The sequence below is a fragment of the Littorina saxatilis genome, linkage group LG3 (assembly GCF_037325665.1).
Source record: "Littorina saxatilis isolate snail1 linkage group LG3, US_GU_Lsax_2.0, whole genome shotgun sequence".
NCBI classification, from domain to species: Eukaryota; Metazoa; Mollusca; class Gastropoda; order Littorinimorpha; family Littorinidae; genus Littorina; species Littorina saxatilis.
The window spans coordinates 55,133,349-55,148,348 of NC_090247.1; the positions used below are offsets into that span (position 1 = coordinate 55,133,349).

The window sequence follows — 15,000 nt, forward strand, 5'->3', positions numbered from 1 at the left end:
CAAAATGGAGGTATGTGGGGTGCCATCTGAGCTCAGGAATTGCCACGGAATTAGACAATAATAATAATAATAATAATATGGGAGATTTATAGAGCGCTTTACGTTCTCTAAGCGCTTTACAATGAAAAAACCCATACATATACATACAAAGCAAAGCAAAAAAGCATGTGCAGCAGCATTCAGCACACAAGTGAACAACGAAACACTACATCAATACAAGCTGCAAGCATACTAACACAGGCAAAACATTCAAACATTCAAACACCTGATCAAAAATGCACCATATTGAAATACAAATTAATCAAAATACTGTGTGATGAAGTGTGTTTTAAGGTTTGATTTGAAGGAACAAAATGTTTGGCAGTGTCGGATAGAGTAAGGGAGAGAGTTCCACGCAACGGCAGCAGAGTGGGAGAAGGCTCTCTGACCGCCGTGCTGATTGTGACTAAAAAAAGATAGACAGAGAGATACTTTATTTTATTATTTGTTTAACTGGAGAGGGGTACGTACGTGCACTTAGGTTACATGCCTACATGTTAACAGATCGGCGTCTTGCTGTGTCCGGTAAACGTTCCATCAACTTAACTATTTTGTTTTTTGATTCTTGAGTTTGGAACGTTCGCTGCATATCTGGTTGGTATATGATGCATCCTCCCGCGACATGAGTGATGTTTACTTACACCAGGAAATTTGCAGAATGCCCGTGTGGAAGATTTGGCCAGAACTGCGCTGGGTACTGTGGACAGTGTGAGAACAACGTCACTTGTCATTACGTCACTGGTGGATGTGACGCATGCAACGCTCCGGGACTCAAGCTCCCCCAGTGCAACGAAGGTGACGTCACGTCGATAGGTCCAACTCTGACCATGTAGCCTGGGGACGGAGATGTGGCTGGTTTATATAATGTCTATATGTCTGTCTGTCTGTCTGTCTGTCTTGTTCTCTCTGCCGCTCTCCCTTCCATATCTCACTCCCTCTCCCTCTCTATCTCTCTGTCTGTTTGTCTCTCTCTCGGTCTGTCTCTCTGTCTCTCTCTTTCTCTCTCTCTCTCTCTCTCTCTCTCTCTCTCTCTCTCTCTCTCTCTCTCTCTCTCGCTCCCCCTCTATCCTCCCCTATATCTCTCTCTCTCTCTCTCTCTCTCTCTCTCTGTCTCTGTCTCTCTCTCTTTCTCTGTGTCTCTCTCTCCCTCGCTCCCCCTCTATCCTCCACTCTCTCTCTCCACCCTTGCTCTCTTTCTATCTCTTTCGTAAGAAATGCCCAGTCCAAAAATGAGCCCAAAAGCCTAAGCAATCGCCTTTATTAGGACATGTGACGTTTAACCAACACGGCAAGGGTATCATTCCTTTCATTGGGTACAAAAAGGGGAGCAATACTATTTTTGGTGATAAGTTTTGTTATTTTCTCACGAACAGAGTGTGACAACGGTACGTACGGTCAGCACTGCAGTTCTCGGTGTGGTCAGTGTGAGGACGGAGCGGTGTGTGACACAGTGAACGGGACATGTCCTCGCTGTCAGCCTGGCTGGGGGTTGCCTCGCTGCAACACACGTGTGTATTAATTAGCCGTATTGATGAGACACAATTTCAATCACTTGTCGTCCTGTTTTTACTACTGTGTGTTTTCCATACAATTTTTTCTTCGGGTAAAATGCAAATGTACTTGCCTATATGACAAAAAGTTGGCGTCAAACTATGACGGCTTACTATTGCCAAAACCTCATCATTATAATTATCAAGGGAATTTTCCCTTGATAATTTCCATTTTCACGTGTTTATTACTAATTTTCCCGTCCCGGAATAATTACTAACTTTCACCTGTTAATTACTAATTTTTAGTTTTGGCTCACTTCCTGACGGATTGCTAGTGCCAAAACTAAAAATTAGTAATTTTTCCGTGAAAATGAGTAACTAACAGATGAAAACAGTAACTGACAGCGTTCATTAGTAATTATCACGTGATAATGGGTAACCCCTGGTTTTGGCACTATAGTAAGCCGTCATAGGGCTTACTAGTGCCAAAACCTCATAATTGTAATTATCAAGGGAAAATTAGTAATTTACTCTTGATAATTACCATTTTCACGTGTTAATTACTAATTTTCCCGGGAAAATTACTAACTTTCACCTGTTAATTACTAATTTTTAGTTTTGGCTCACTTCCTGATGGATTGCTAGTGCCAAAACTAAAAATTAGTCATTTTCCCGTGAAAATTACTAAGTATCCCGTGAAAATGAGTAACTAACGAGTAAAAACAGTAACTGACAGCGTTAATTAGTAATTATCACGTGATAATGGGTAACCCCAGGTTTTGGCACTAGTAAGCCGTCATATGAAACTTAATCCGGTAAACGTGTCATAAAATGTGCTAATGTGCATACGATTCTTGCATTTTAACGTTAGCAGCCTTTGTCTTTGGGATTTGTTATATTATATGTATATGCTTCATCCTTCTTCGACAGGAGTGACGTTTACTTACATCATAATATGTTGCAGAATGCCCGTATGGAAGATTCGACCAGGACTGCGCTGGGTACTGTGGGCAGTGCGAGAACAACGTCACTTGTCATTACGTCACTGGGGGATGTGACGCATGCAACGCTCCCGGACTGAAGCTTCCGCAGTGCATACAAGGTGACGTCACGTCAATAGGTCAAATCTGACCATGCAGTCTGAAAACGGGGACGTGGCTGGATTATCTAATGTGTGACTGTCTGTCTGACTGTCTGTCTTTCTTTGTCCCCTTTCGCTCACTCTCTCTGTCTGTCTGTCTGTCTGTCTGTCCGTTTGTCTGAGTATATATCTCTTTGTCTCTCTCGGTCTCTCTCTTAAAAAATGCCCAGTCCGAAAAGTGATCAACATAGTCAAAGCAAGCGCCTTTTAAAGACATGTGTAGTTTAAATGACATGAAAAAGGTGTTTTTGTGTGTGTTTTTTCCACCGATCACTCTACATTTCTCAAACAGAGTGTGACAACGGTACGTACGGTCAGCACTGCAGCTCTCGCTGTGGTCAGTGTGAGGACGGAGCAGTGTGTGACACAGTGAACGGGACATGTCCTCGCTGTCAGCCTGGCTGGGCGATGCCGCACTGCAACACACGTATGTGTGCACATGTACATACACTATACATGTGAAATACAAGACTTTATGATGTAGCTGATTCATGGATTGTGTGTCTTTGTGTGCGTTCGAATGTGAATATATTCGCATGTGAATGTGAGTGTGTGTGTGTGTGTGTGTGTGTGTGTGTGTGTGTGTCAGTGCGTGTTGCACAGCGGTTGTTTCCCTTTTGAGAGTATTGATTTGTGTCATGATAGCAAACAAACTTACCTGATACGTATAGTGGTGGTCACAGCGGTTGTTTCCCTTGTGAGAGTATTGATTTTTGTCATAATTATCAAAAAACTCAACTGATACGTATAGTGGTGGTCACAGTGATAATAATAATATTGTATAAACAGCATTATAACACACGGTGTAAGTTATTACTGAGTGATTCATTGATGTTTCTGACAGCGTGTCCGAGCGGGAGGTACGGGGAGGAGTGTGTGGAGGAGTGCGGGGAGTGTCAGAACAACACTCCGTGCCTTCACACCTCTGGTGCCTGTACCGCTTGTCATGACCCACGGCTGAAGCTCCCTCTGTGCAAAGAAGGTACAAAGAAAGGCTACACTACACTACTACTACTACCGTACTACTACTACTGCTGCTGCTGCTGCTGCTGCTACTACTACTACTACTACTACTACTACTACTACTACTACTACTACTACTACTACTACTACTACTACTACTACTACTACTACTACTACTACTACTACTCATACTACTACTACTGCTACAACTACTGCTACTACTACTGCTACTACTACTGCTACCACTGCTACTACTACTACTACTACTACTACTACTACCACTACTGGAACATTTATACAGTGGTCGCCGCTTAATAAAGCCACTTCTGGACTGACGAAAAATGGCTTTAATAAGCGGCGGATTAATTTTATTAACCGGCGGTCCAGGAATACGTCATTTTCGAAAAAAAAATCTTCTCTTTTGTTTAGGTCACTCAGTCACTTTCTTTCGTCATTTACACTTGTTTGAATCTAAACAAAACTTCACGAAGGATGTTGAACTTTTGTTTTTATTATGTACATGTACGTGTACTTTGATCACTTCGGTACATCAATAATTTCACTGTCACCGTCACGAATCATTACTCGGCAGAGAAGAACGATTTTATGAGTGTTTGTTTGTTGGTCGTCTTCCACATCAGAACAAGATAATGTGAGATTTAGTCACAAACTACGTGATTTCTCAGAGAAAACTGGCTTTAATAAGCGGCGTGCTGGTTTTATTAACCGGCTTTTTCTAATACATTAGATATAGTGATAAATCCGGACCGTCTGAAATTGGCTTTTATAAGCGGCTGGCCCTATTAACCGCGGTTTTATTAAGCGGCGTCCACTGTATAGTGTTTCCCCACAGCTCGCAGCGCATTACAAGTACCAAGACAGTCCGTCTCTTGACTCCTTCCGTTTTCATCGGACATACAAATGATATTGAGACAATTAAAAGGAACAAGAACTGTTCCTTTTTAACTCGACTCTGACCGGCACGGTTGGCCTAGTGGTAAGGCGTTCGCCCCGTGATCGGGAGGTCGTGGGTTCGAACCCCGGCCTAACACTTTAAAATTGGCAATCTAGTGGCTGCTCCGCCTGGCGTCTGGCATTATGGGGTTAGTGCTAGAACTGGTTGGTCCGGTGTCAGAATGATGTGACTGGGTGAGACATGAAGCCTGTGCTGCGACTTCTGTCTTGTGTGTGGCGCACGTTATATGTCAAAGCAGCACCGCCCTGATATGGCCCTTCGAGAATAACGGTATTTTTAACGGCACTTGAGCCAAAGCGAGGCTCACTTACTTCCGTTATCTCGTCGTGTCGTCTGCGCTGCATTTGAGTCGGTTTCGTCGAAGTTTTCTGCTTTTGTTTTTGCATCGATAAAGTACTTTAGCGCTTCGACAAGCAAGATGGAGGATGAAGAGTTTGAAACTTTCTTTCGAGTTGTTTCTTGACAACAAAAAGTATGCGGAATTGGAACGAATTACCGAGGAAGATCTTCGCAATGAACTGTGTAGGCCCTATCTCGGTGAAAAAAATGACAGTTCGTCAAGTCACAGTGATGGTTACGAAACGGAATTTACGAAAGTGCAGATGGATACAAACAGTTGCTGGTCTAGTTTAGTGAAATGACAGGACCAGCAAACATTATAAGATGTTTGGTGGCTTGTTGACAGACCAGCTTTTTTGTTGGTCCAAGGGGACCATATCGTCTTTTGTTTCATCTTTATCGACCAAGGCCGAAGGCCGCGGTTGATAAATATGAGACAAAAGGCGATATGCTCCCCGAGGACCAACAACAAAATGCTGGTCTGACGACAAGCCACCAAACATCGTTTTTGTCATCATTTTGGTTGTGCAACAAAATGCACAATAACCCACAGGGAGACGAATTTTTAGAATCCAACTCCGGGCCACAAAGCATCGTCACAGTAGCTCGAGATAACACGTCAACCTTGTATGTGACGTCAAACGTAGCTTGTTGACGCTTTTCTTCCAGTCTGAAAATGTACAGAGCTGCGATCATAAGTGTGAGTTCAGTAAGTGTTGAGCATATTTCTTTTCTTTTTAAGTGTTTATGACTTTTCGTTGTGGATTTTGCGATTACAGAGATAAGTTGCAAATTGACCATGAGTCGCCGCGGTAAGTGTCAACATTGATAAGGTCTTTGAGAGTAAATGCTTACAATCGTTGTCCTCGGAAACACAAATCCAAAGCCGCGATGGTTCCCCACATCAAACAATCAGCCTGATTGGCTTTTACTCTGACAATCCACGTTTCACCTGAAAGCTCAAACCCATTCACCACCTCGATTTATTGCATGGGAAACTGTTAGGAAACGCTACCGTTGCTGAACTTTAGTTCGGTTTTGTGTGTTGCATGTAGTTGACTTATTTGTACTTTGTGGGAAAGTACCGATATTATATTTTGTAAACACAATATTTATGCTTGGACGAGAATGCAGGTGAACTTTCTAGTCCTGTCAAAACAAGTTGTTTACCATGCTGTTTTAGTGTGAGTTCGTGGCGTTCGATCGGATTAAGGGCGTCGGCACCTTTTGATGTACGTCACAGAGAACGTCACCATTCTAGTCCATGGGCGGTTCGCATATAATGTAGTTGTATCGTGTTCGGTCTGGAATATTCTCGAGATTGAGTATTTACTATATATGCCAGCGCGATTTGAATGTTAAAAAAGCTTCTATTTGAGTTCTGCTAGATGTGCAGTTGTATGTATGTAATGCTAAATAAATCCTCGAACTCAATTTGACGAGTTGTTTTCTGCTGCTGCGAAGACGGGCGACGTAGAATAAAAGAACACAATTATACGACGTTTGAGAACTTGTGGCAATCTCAAGTGTCGTGTAACAATTGGGGGCCAAGCCAAGGATCTACGTTTAACGCCAAGGGTTTTCCAGCAACAAGGACCAGTGTCAAGACAGTCACAGGAGGTAGCCATCAATCGGGTGTATCCTGAGGGATCAGTATTGAGACTACGGAACCGTGGATTCGGTGTGACTGGTGAAGAGTTTGGTAATCGCCGCAGCTCGGTACGGTGAGCGACGCCGGAGTGTATCGGGATTACAGAGGTTAGCTGCCGTTTGGACGAGACGGACTTCGTCGCGGAGCTAGTGCATTAATACTACGAAATACGATTGAGGTACGTCGTGTACGTATCGTGAGCAGAGTGCGCCGTCACGTTAGACGAGGAGGGTGGCAGCCTGCGTCTACGAAGGTGAACAGCGACGAGAGAAGCATCGGAGGTGCAGTAGAGACTGTGTTCTTTTAGAAGACTACATTCGTCTACGTTCGTGGCTGTGAAAGAATACAGACGAACGCACCGGAAAAGACCAGAATGGCTGAGTTCTGGGCAAAAGGAGTTGAACTGGGACTGAAAGGCAAGCAGCTGACGGAGTTCGTCGAGTCCCAGACACGACTGCTGGCGCAGCGTGAAGAAAGACAAGCGCAGCGTGAGCGTGAAGAAAGACAAGCGCAGCGTGAAGAAAAAGAAAGACAAGCGCAGCGTGAAGAAAGACAAGCGCAGCGTGAAGATAAAGAAAGACAAGCGCAGCGTGAAGAAAGAGAAAGAGAAGCACAGCGTGAAGAAAGGCAAATTGAGCTGAAACGCTTAGAGCTCCAAATAGAAATGGAGACGAAGCGTTTAGAGCTTCAGACAGAAATGGTGCGTGTTCAAAATGAGCACGAGGCACCACGCCAAAGAGATAACCAGCAGCAAATGTTACACAGGGCACCGAAACTTCCAGCATTCGCTGACGGGAAGGACCAGATCGACTGCTACCTTGCAAGATTCGAGAGGTTTGCTGAGAGTGCTAGATGGCAGCGCGACGACTGGGCGATTCAACTCAGCGCACATTTGACTGGGGCAGCACTTGAGGTCTACACTAGACTCTCAAATGATGACGCCAGAGACTATGATGTACTGAAGGAAGCTCTGTTGCGTTGCTACAACTTCACTGAAAGGGGCTACCGTCAACGCTTCCGCGAATGCCAGCCATTGTCTGGAGAGACACCGAGCCAGTTTGTGGAGCGCCTGTCGTCATACCTGCAGAAGTGGGTGGAGTTATCAGGTGAAGAGCAGTCATACGAGAGTCTGCGGGACTTGATCGTGAAGGAGCAGTTCCTTAATGCCTGCCCGAAGGACCTGGCGACCCGCTTGGAAGAGCAAAAACTGCGGGGTTTGAAGGACATTACTGATGCTGCTGAGCGTTATCTCATTGCTCATGGAAGGACCCTGGGGACGTCAAAGTCATCAAAACCTTTCCAGAAGAGCGGGAACCAGGGAAACCAACCTGCCAAGGGACAAACTGAGTCCGCACCATCATCCAATGAAGGGCAGAACATAACGTGTTTCCATTGCAATGCCAAGGGCCACCGAGTCGCCAACTGCCCCCAAAAGAAAAATAACGGACATGTCAATGACAAAGCGCAAGAACATCGACGGAGATATTACGACAACAAGAGGCAAACGAGTGGCTCGAACCAACAAGTATGTGCGAGCAGCGTCATACTTCCAAGGGCTGCCGAGCAAGTGGCTACACCATCGGACGTGGAAGAATGTATTTCTGACGGCCAGCTTCTACTCGCCAATGGCAAGTCAATCTCTGTCGTCGCCAGCGCAGCTGTGTCAGTGTCGAACATGCCCGTGTCGAAGGGATTTGTTGAGAAGCAGGAAGTGACTGTTCTCAGAGATTCGGGCTGCAATGGGGTCATCGTCAAAGAGGATCTGGTGCCAACAGAGAAGTTCATTGGTGACTTCAAGTGGACGCTCATGGCTGACAGCAAATGCGTGAAGGCACCAGTGGTAAAAATCCAGATCGATACTCCATACTTCACCGGAGAAGTTGAGGCCGTCTGCCTGAAGAAGCCCTTGTACGATCTATTAATTGGGAACATTGGGGGTGCGAGACGTCCTGATGACCCTGATGTCGAATGGAGAATGGGCGCAGCTCAGCCTGCTGTTGAGGAGGAAGACCCACTGCCATTCGCGAATGAAGATATCAGCGAACTGTTACGAGATGACAGAGCAACTGTGCATCGCCGCGACCAGCCGCAGGTTGTAAGCGCTGTGACGACCAGAGCCCAGGCGAAGAAGGACAAAACAACTACGCCACTCAGGGTCACCAACAGTTCTGCAACTGCTGTCGTGGACAGGGATCGGCTGATTCAGCTACAGGAAGCTGATTTGACCTTGACAAAGTACAGGAGTCGTCCTGTCAAGGAGATGACTAAGGGCGAAGGCACTGTGCACTTTGAAGTAAAGGCCAAGATCCTGTACAGAGTGTTCCAGCACCCGAGAGTCAACGGTGGGAAGCCATTACGTCAAGTTCTGGTGCCTCAACCACTTAGGCGCCAGGTGATGGAGGTGGCCCACGACTCTATTATGGGAGGTCACCTGGGTGTCAAGAAGACATCGGACAGAATCCAGGCTGCGTTTTACTGGCCAGGACTGCATGCAGATGTGACTCGATTCTGCCGATCGTGCGATATTTGCCAGAAAACCATACCTCGAGGAAGGGTCCCGAAAGTGCCGTTGCAGAAGATGCCTTTGATCGACCGACCTTTCAAGAGGGTGGCCATTGACCTCATCGGCGAGATAAAACCGCCAAGTGAAGCGGGTCATCGTTGGGTACTGACCCTGGTGGACTATGCAACCAGGTACCCAGAAGCCGTGCCTCTGAAGAAAATTGACACCGAGACTGTTGCCGAGGCACTTGTGGACATTTTCAGCAGAATTGGGGTTCCCGAAGAGATCCTCACAGACCTGGGGACACAGTTTGTCTCTGAATGCATGGAAGAGGTCAACAGGCTGCTGAGCATTCGTCACTTGACTACGACACCCTATCACCCGATGTGCAATGGGCTGGTCGAAAAATTCAATGCGACGCTGAAGTCCACGCTGAAGAAACTATGCAGTGAGCAGCCAAGGCAGTGGCATCGCTACATCAATGCCTTGCTGTTTGCATACAGGGAGGTGCCACAAGAGTCCACTGGATTCTCCCCGTTCGAGCTGATGTACGGGCGGACCGTGAGAGGCCCGATGCAGATACTAAAGGAATTGTGGACGAAAGATGTGGACACACCTGAAGTGAAGAACAGCTACCAGTACGTGTTTGAGTTGCGAGAGAAACTGGAGGAGACTCTCGAGATTGCGAGAGAAAACTTGAGAAAGTCTCAGGATAGCGGAAAGCACTACTACGACCGCAAAGCCGTAAACAGGAAGTTTACACCAGGTAACAAAGTGCTGATACTGCTTCCCACTGATCACAACAAACTCCTGATGCAGTGGAAAGGCCCATACGAGGTTGAGGCCGTGGTAGGGATCAACGACTACAAGGTGAATGTCGGCAAGAAGTCCAAGATCTACCACGCTAACCTCCTGAAACTGTATGTGGAGAGACCTCCGGAAGCAGTACAGGTCGCAGCAAGTGTGGAAGAACCAGCCGAACTAGACGAGTTCGACGGTGAGGAACTACTGGAGTTGGGAGACCTCCACAAGAAAGAGGGAGTGGATGACGTCAAGTTAGGACCTGACCTGACAGAAGACCAGCAGAAGGAGCTGCATGATTTTATGGGCGACTTCACCCATAGGTTCTCTGATGTTCCAGGCTCTACGTCCTTGGTCGAACATGAAGTCCACCTCACATCTGACGTTCCTGTTCGCTCAAAACCATACCCTATCCCGTTTCAGGCTCGGGAATCCTTGAAGAAGGACATCGACAACATGTTGAAGATGGGGGTCATCCGTGAATCATCATCGCCTTACTCATCTCCCGTTGTTGTCAAGAAGAAAGATGGCACAAACAGGGTATGCATTGACTTCAGGAAAGTCAATAAGATCACCGTGTTTGACCCTGAACCAATGCCGACGGCAACTGATCTATTCCGACAGTTAACCGGCAGTAAGATCTTCTCAAAGATCGATCTCAGCAAGGGATATTGGCAAATTCCTGTGCGCGAAGAGGACATACCAAAGACCGCCTTTGCAACTCCAGACGGAACGTATGAGTGCCTGCGGATGCCTTTTGGCATGGTGAACAGTGGTGCTACCCTTACGAGGGGAATGCGAAAAATGCTCAAAGGAATGAAGAATGTTGTGTACTACTGGGATGATCTGCTAGTCCACACGGAGACCTTTGCGGAGCATCTGGAGACTTTGAGGGAACTGTTTTCCCGCCTGACAAAAGCTAATCTGACCGTGAGACCCAGCAAGTGCATTTTGGGGACCGACAACGTTGACTTCATAGGTCATTCGCTGAAGGAAGGTCAAAAGGGGCTTTTGTTGGAAAACGTCACCAAGATCCTCAATGCGCCACGTCCTGAAACCAAGAAGCAGGTGCGATCCTTCCTTGGATTGGCTGGGTACTACAGAGAGTTCATTCCAAACTTCGCCGCCATAACGGCACCTTTGTCGGACATGACCCGAAAAGGATGCCCCAACCGAATACTCTGGGGACCAGCTCAGGAGAAGGCATACCAGACCGTGCGCGACCTGATGTCACGAGACCCGGTGCTACGCCTTCCTGATACTGCCAAAGAGTTCATCTTGCGTACAGACGCATCGGACGAAGGGATCGGCGCCATGCTGATGCAAGAGCATGGAGGTAAACCGTTTCCGGTCAGCTATGCCAGCAAGAAGCTGTCAGGAGCCGAGAAGAACTACTCGACCATGGAGAAAGAGTGTTTAGCCATCGTGTGGGGAATCAAGAAATTTGAACTCTACCTCCAAGGGGTGAAATTCGTGCTTCAGACTGATCACAAACCCCTCACCTACCTGAACTCTGCAAAGTTTGTGAATAATCGTATCATGAGGTGGGTGATGTACTTGCAGAACTTTGATATGCGAGTGGAATCGATCAAAGGTTCAGACAATGTTGGAGCAGATTTTCTCAGCCGAGTATGTGATTAAAACTGTGTTCATTCTCCAACAGACTAATGTACATACCTGGATTTCAATCTGTTATGTATACATAACATGTGTACAGGTAGCGTTTCAATGATTGAAAGAAATTAGGTAAATTTCTTCTGGTGTTGGGGGTAATGTTAGGAAACGCTACCGTTGCTGAACTTTAGTTCGGTTTTGTGTGTTGCATGTAGTTGACTTATTTGTACTTTGTGGGAAAGTACCGATATTATATTTTGTAAACACAATATTTATGCTTGGACGAGAATGCAGGTGAACTTTCTAGTCCTGTCAAAACAAGTTGTTTACCATGCTGTTTTAGTGTGAGTTCGTGGCGTTCGATCGGATTAAGGGCGTCGGCACCTTTTGATGTACGTCACAGAGAACGTCACCATTCTAGTCCATGGGCGGTTCGCATATAATGTAGTTGTATCGTGTTCGGTCTGGAATATTCTCGAGATTGAGTATTTACTATATATGCCAGCGCGATTTGAATGTTAAAAAAGCTTCTATTTGAGTTCTGCTAGATGTGCAGTTGTATGTATGTAATGCTAAATAAACCCTCGAACTCAATTTGACGAGTTGTTTTCTGCTGCTGCGAAGACGGGCGACGTAGAATAAAAGAACACAATTATACGACGTTTGAGAACTTGTGGCAATCTCAAGTGTCGTGTAACAGAAACATGAGATTTATTTCCCAGGTGTTTGTGAATGAAAACTCGTGAAAATGATGACAATACCGATAATCTGACTGCGTAGCAAATGCTTGACTTGCTTGTCGAAGAGACACTGCGTAGAAACTGACTCAAATTCAGTGCAAAGCAAGCCAGTGTCAATACTGGCAGTGACAAGACGTAAAAGGTTTGCGTGTTCGGAAATGGCGACCTGTGGATCTAGTCATGGAAAATGTTATTGAGGCTCATGGAAAGTCATGGAAAAGTCATGGAATTTTGTTTCTAAAAACCAGTGGGGACCCTGCCCCAACTACAACACATTCATGTCTGTGTCATTGCATTCTTTCTTTATTTGACGTTAGTATTGATGAAATACAGCCCTATAGGTACCAGAACCTTTCCAAATGTTTGCATTTTTTCTGCATGAATGGGTTTTTACCTCTCTGATAATTTAGAATGCACGTGTGGAGTACGCCCGGAAGACGCTGAACACTTTTTGTTACATTGTCCAAAATTTAAAGAACATAGAACCATTTTATTCAATAGTCTGCCAACGCACGCTCTGGATTGCAAAACACTTTTGTTTGGAAATACTGATTTAACTATTTGAACACGAACATATTTTTTGCTGTACAAGATTACGTTATGTCAACTGATCGCTTCGGCTGATATTATATTAACAGTGACAGCAATAGATGTAGCAAAGCATTCTCTCTCTCTCTCTCTTTCTCTCTCTCTCTCTCTCTCTCTCTCTCTCTCTCTCTCTCTCTCTCTCTCTCTCTCTCTCTCTCTCTCTCTATTTGTATAAAATATTATGAAATATTTTGAAAGAAAAGGGTTGAAGTTATCACTTGTTCGCCATGTCTTGTTATCAGAATGTGTATTGATTATCAGTTTTAGAACGTGTCCATAAGCAGTCTGCTTGTTAACGTTCTTAATGTTGCTACTGTATATAACATGTATACAAGAAATTAATAAAAACACGTTTAAACCAAAATGTTTGCAGAAACCTCCCGCTTTGGCCTTATTATTATGACCCCAAGTGAAGATTTGGTTCTCCAAAACATCTATACAATTCATTCGACGCCACTGAAATACTTGATCTTATTTTCCATTTTTAAATACATGTTAAGGTCTTGCTGGGTTATACGGTATAAAATAATAGAAGGAGTAGTGGTGGGGCCGTCGCGATATAACCTTGAATGGTTGAAAACGACGTTAACCACCAAATAAAGAAAGAAAAGTAAAGTGGTGGGGGAGGGGTACCGGGTGTGTAGTTTTGAGTCAGAGCGAAAGTTGTGTTCTTAGAAAAATAAGGTGTTCAAACGCTAATACTCAGTTTATTCTATAACTAAGGGTATTGACTTGCTCAAAGTCAACACTAAATAACGTGTTATGTCACTTAGCCGCAGAATGTGAGAACGGTACGTACGGACAAGACTGCAGTTCTCGCTGTGGTCAGTGTGAGGACGGAGCATTGTGTGACTCAGTGAACGGGACATGTCCTCGCTGTCAGCCTGGCTGGGCGATGCCTCTATGCGATACAGGTGAGAAAGGCACACAGTCTTAAAGTATACCTTCAGCTTTCTTCCCCATGTGTGTGTACGTGTGTGCATGTCTTCGTGTCTTTGTGTCTGTGGTCGTGTCTGTCTGTGTGTGCGTGCGTGAGTGTGTTAGTATGTATTTGTGTTTGTCCATCTGTCTGTCTGACTTTCTGTATGCCTCTCCGTACCTGTTTTCCTCTCTCTGTCTGTGTGTGCGTGCGTGAGTGTGTTAGGATATATTTGTGTTTGTCCATCTGTCTGTCTGACTTTCTGTATGCCTCTCCGTACCTGTTTTCCTCTCTCTGTCTGTGTGTGCGTGCGTGAGTGTGTTAGGATATATTTGTGTGTGTCCATCTGTCTGTCTGACTTTCTGTATGCCTCTCCGTACCTGTTTTCCTCTCTCTGTCTGTGTGTGCGTGCGTGAGTGTGTTAGGATATATTTGTGTTTGTCCATCTGTCTGTCTGACTTTCTGTATGCCTCTCCGTACCTGTTTTCCTCTCTCTGTCTTTGTGCCTGTGTGGGTCGACCTCTTCACATACATCAGTGGGCGTGATTTGTGAGCCCCCAATTTATGATTAGCGACAGATATTGCTGTGACAAGTTATGGAAAATGTATTGTTTACAGAGTGTCCCAGCGGTTGGTACGGCCAGGACTGTCTGGCAGGGTGTGGACAGTGTACTGCAGTTTGCAACCATGTCACCGGGGCTTGCAAAAGCTGCAACATTTCCGGAACGAAACCTCCCTTGTGCAAAGAAGGTAAGACAGGGGTCAAATTACACTGAATACGTACACTCCGAATAACGAAAACGCGGTTTGAAAATCAGATGGATGTTTCGATCAAGGACGGCTTGAAAACACATTTTGATCGTTGCTTTTAAGAAGATTCTGTACTGGTGTAGCATTAATGAACGAATCTGTTGTCTGATATGCGGACGGCGGTTTAGTCATGGTTCATATGTTAATTTGAATTCCCAGCTGAGAAAGTGTCTACTTCTTCTTCCTTCATGGGCTTTGTAATATGTGATAATGTATGGGGGTTATGATGTAATGTATATATGTATGATGACGTATTCTGTGTCGATTGTGAATGTATGGTGGGGTGGGGTGTGATGGGGGTTATGATGTAATTTAATGAACGGTGATGTACTTGGTGTTTGATAGTGTATGATTGTTTGTTAGTTGTAGATTATAGTACGATGTTTGATGTTGTAATGTTTGTGCGTGTGTTATAATGCAATATGT

At 45.2% G+C, this 15,000-nt stretch overlaps 1 protein-coding gene across 1 annotated transcript in view; it reads left to right on the plus strand.

Moving 5' to 3' along the window:
- The window catches only part of LOC138961239 (multiple epidermal growth factor-like domains protein 10), a 33,168-nt gene that overhangs the window by 15,198 nt on the left and 2,970 nt on the right, over positions 1 to 15,000 (plus strand). Inside the window, exons 16-22 of the mRNA XM_070332840.1 lie at positions 697 to 834; positions 1,413 to 1,547; positions 2,494 to 2,631; positions 2,963 to 3,097; positions 3,515 to 3,652; positions 13,619 to 13,759; positions 14,383 to 14,514. Of these exons, the coding sequence (XP_070188941.1) occupies positions 697 to 834; positions 1,413 to 1,547; positions 2,494 to 2,631; positions 2,963 to 3,097; positions 3,515 to 3,652; positions 13,619 to 13,759; positions 14,383 to 14,514 (957 nt within the window). The remainder of the gene's footprint in view (positions 1 to 696; positions 835 to 1,412; positions 1,548 to 2,493; positions 2,632 to 2,962; positions 3,098 to 3,514; positions 3,653 to 13,618; positions 13,760 to 14,382; positions 14,515 to 15,000) is intronic.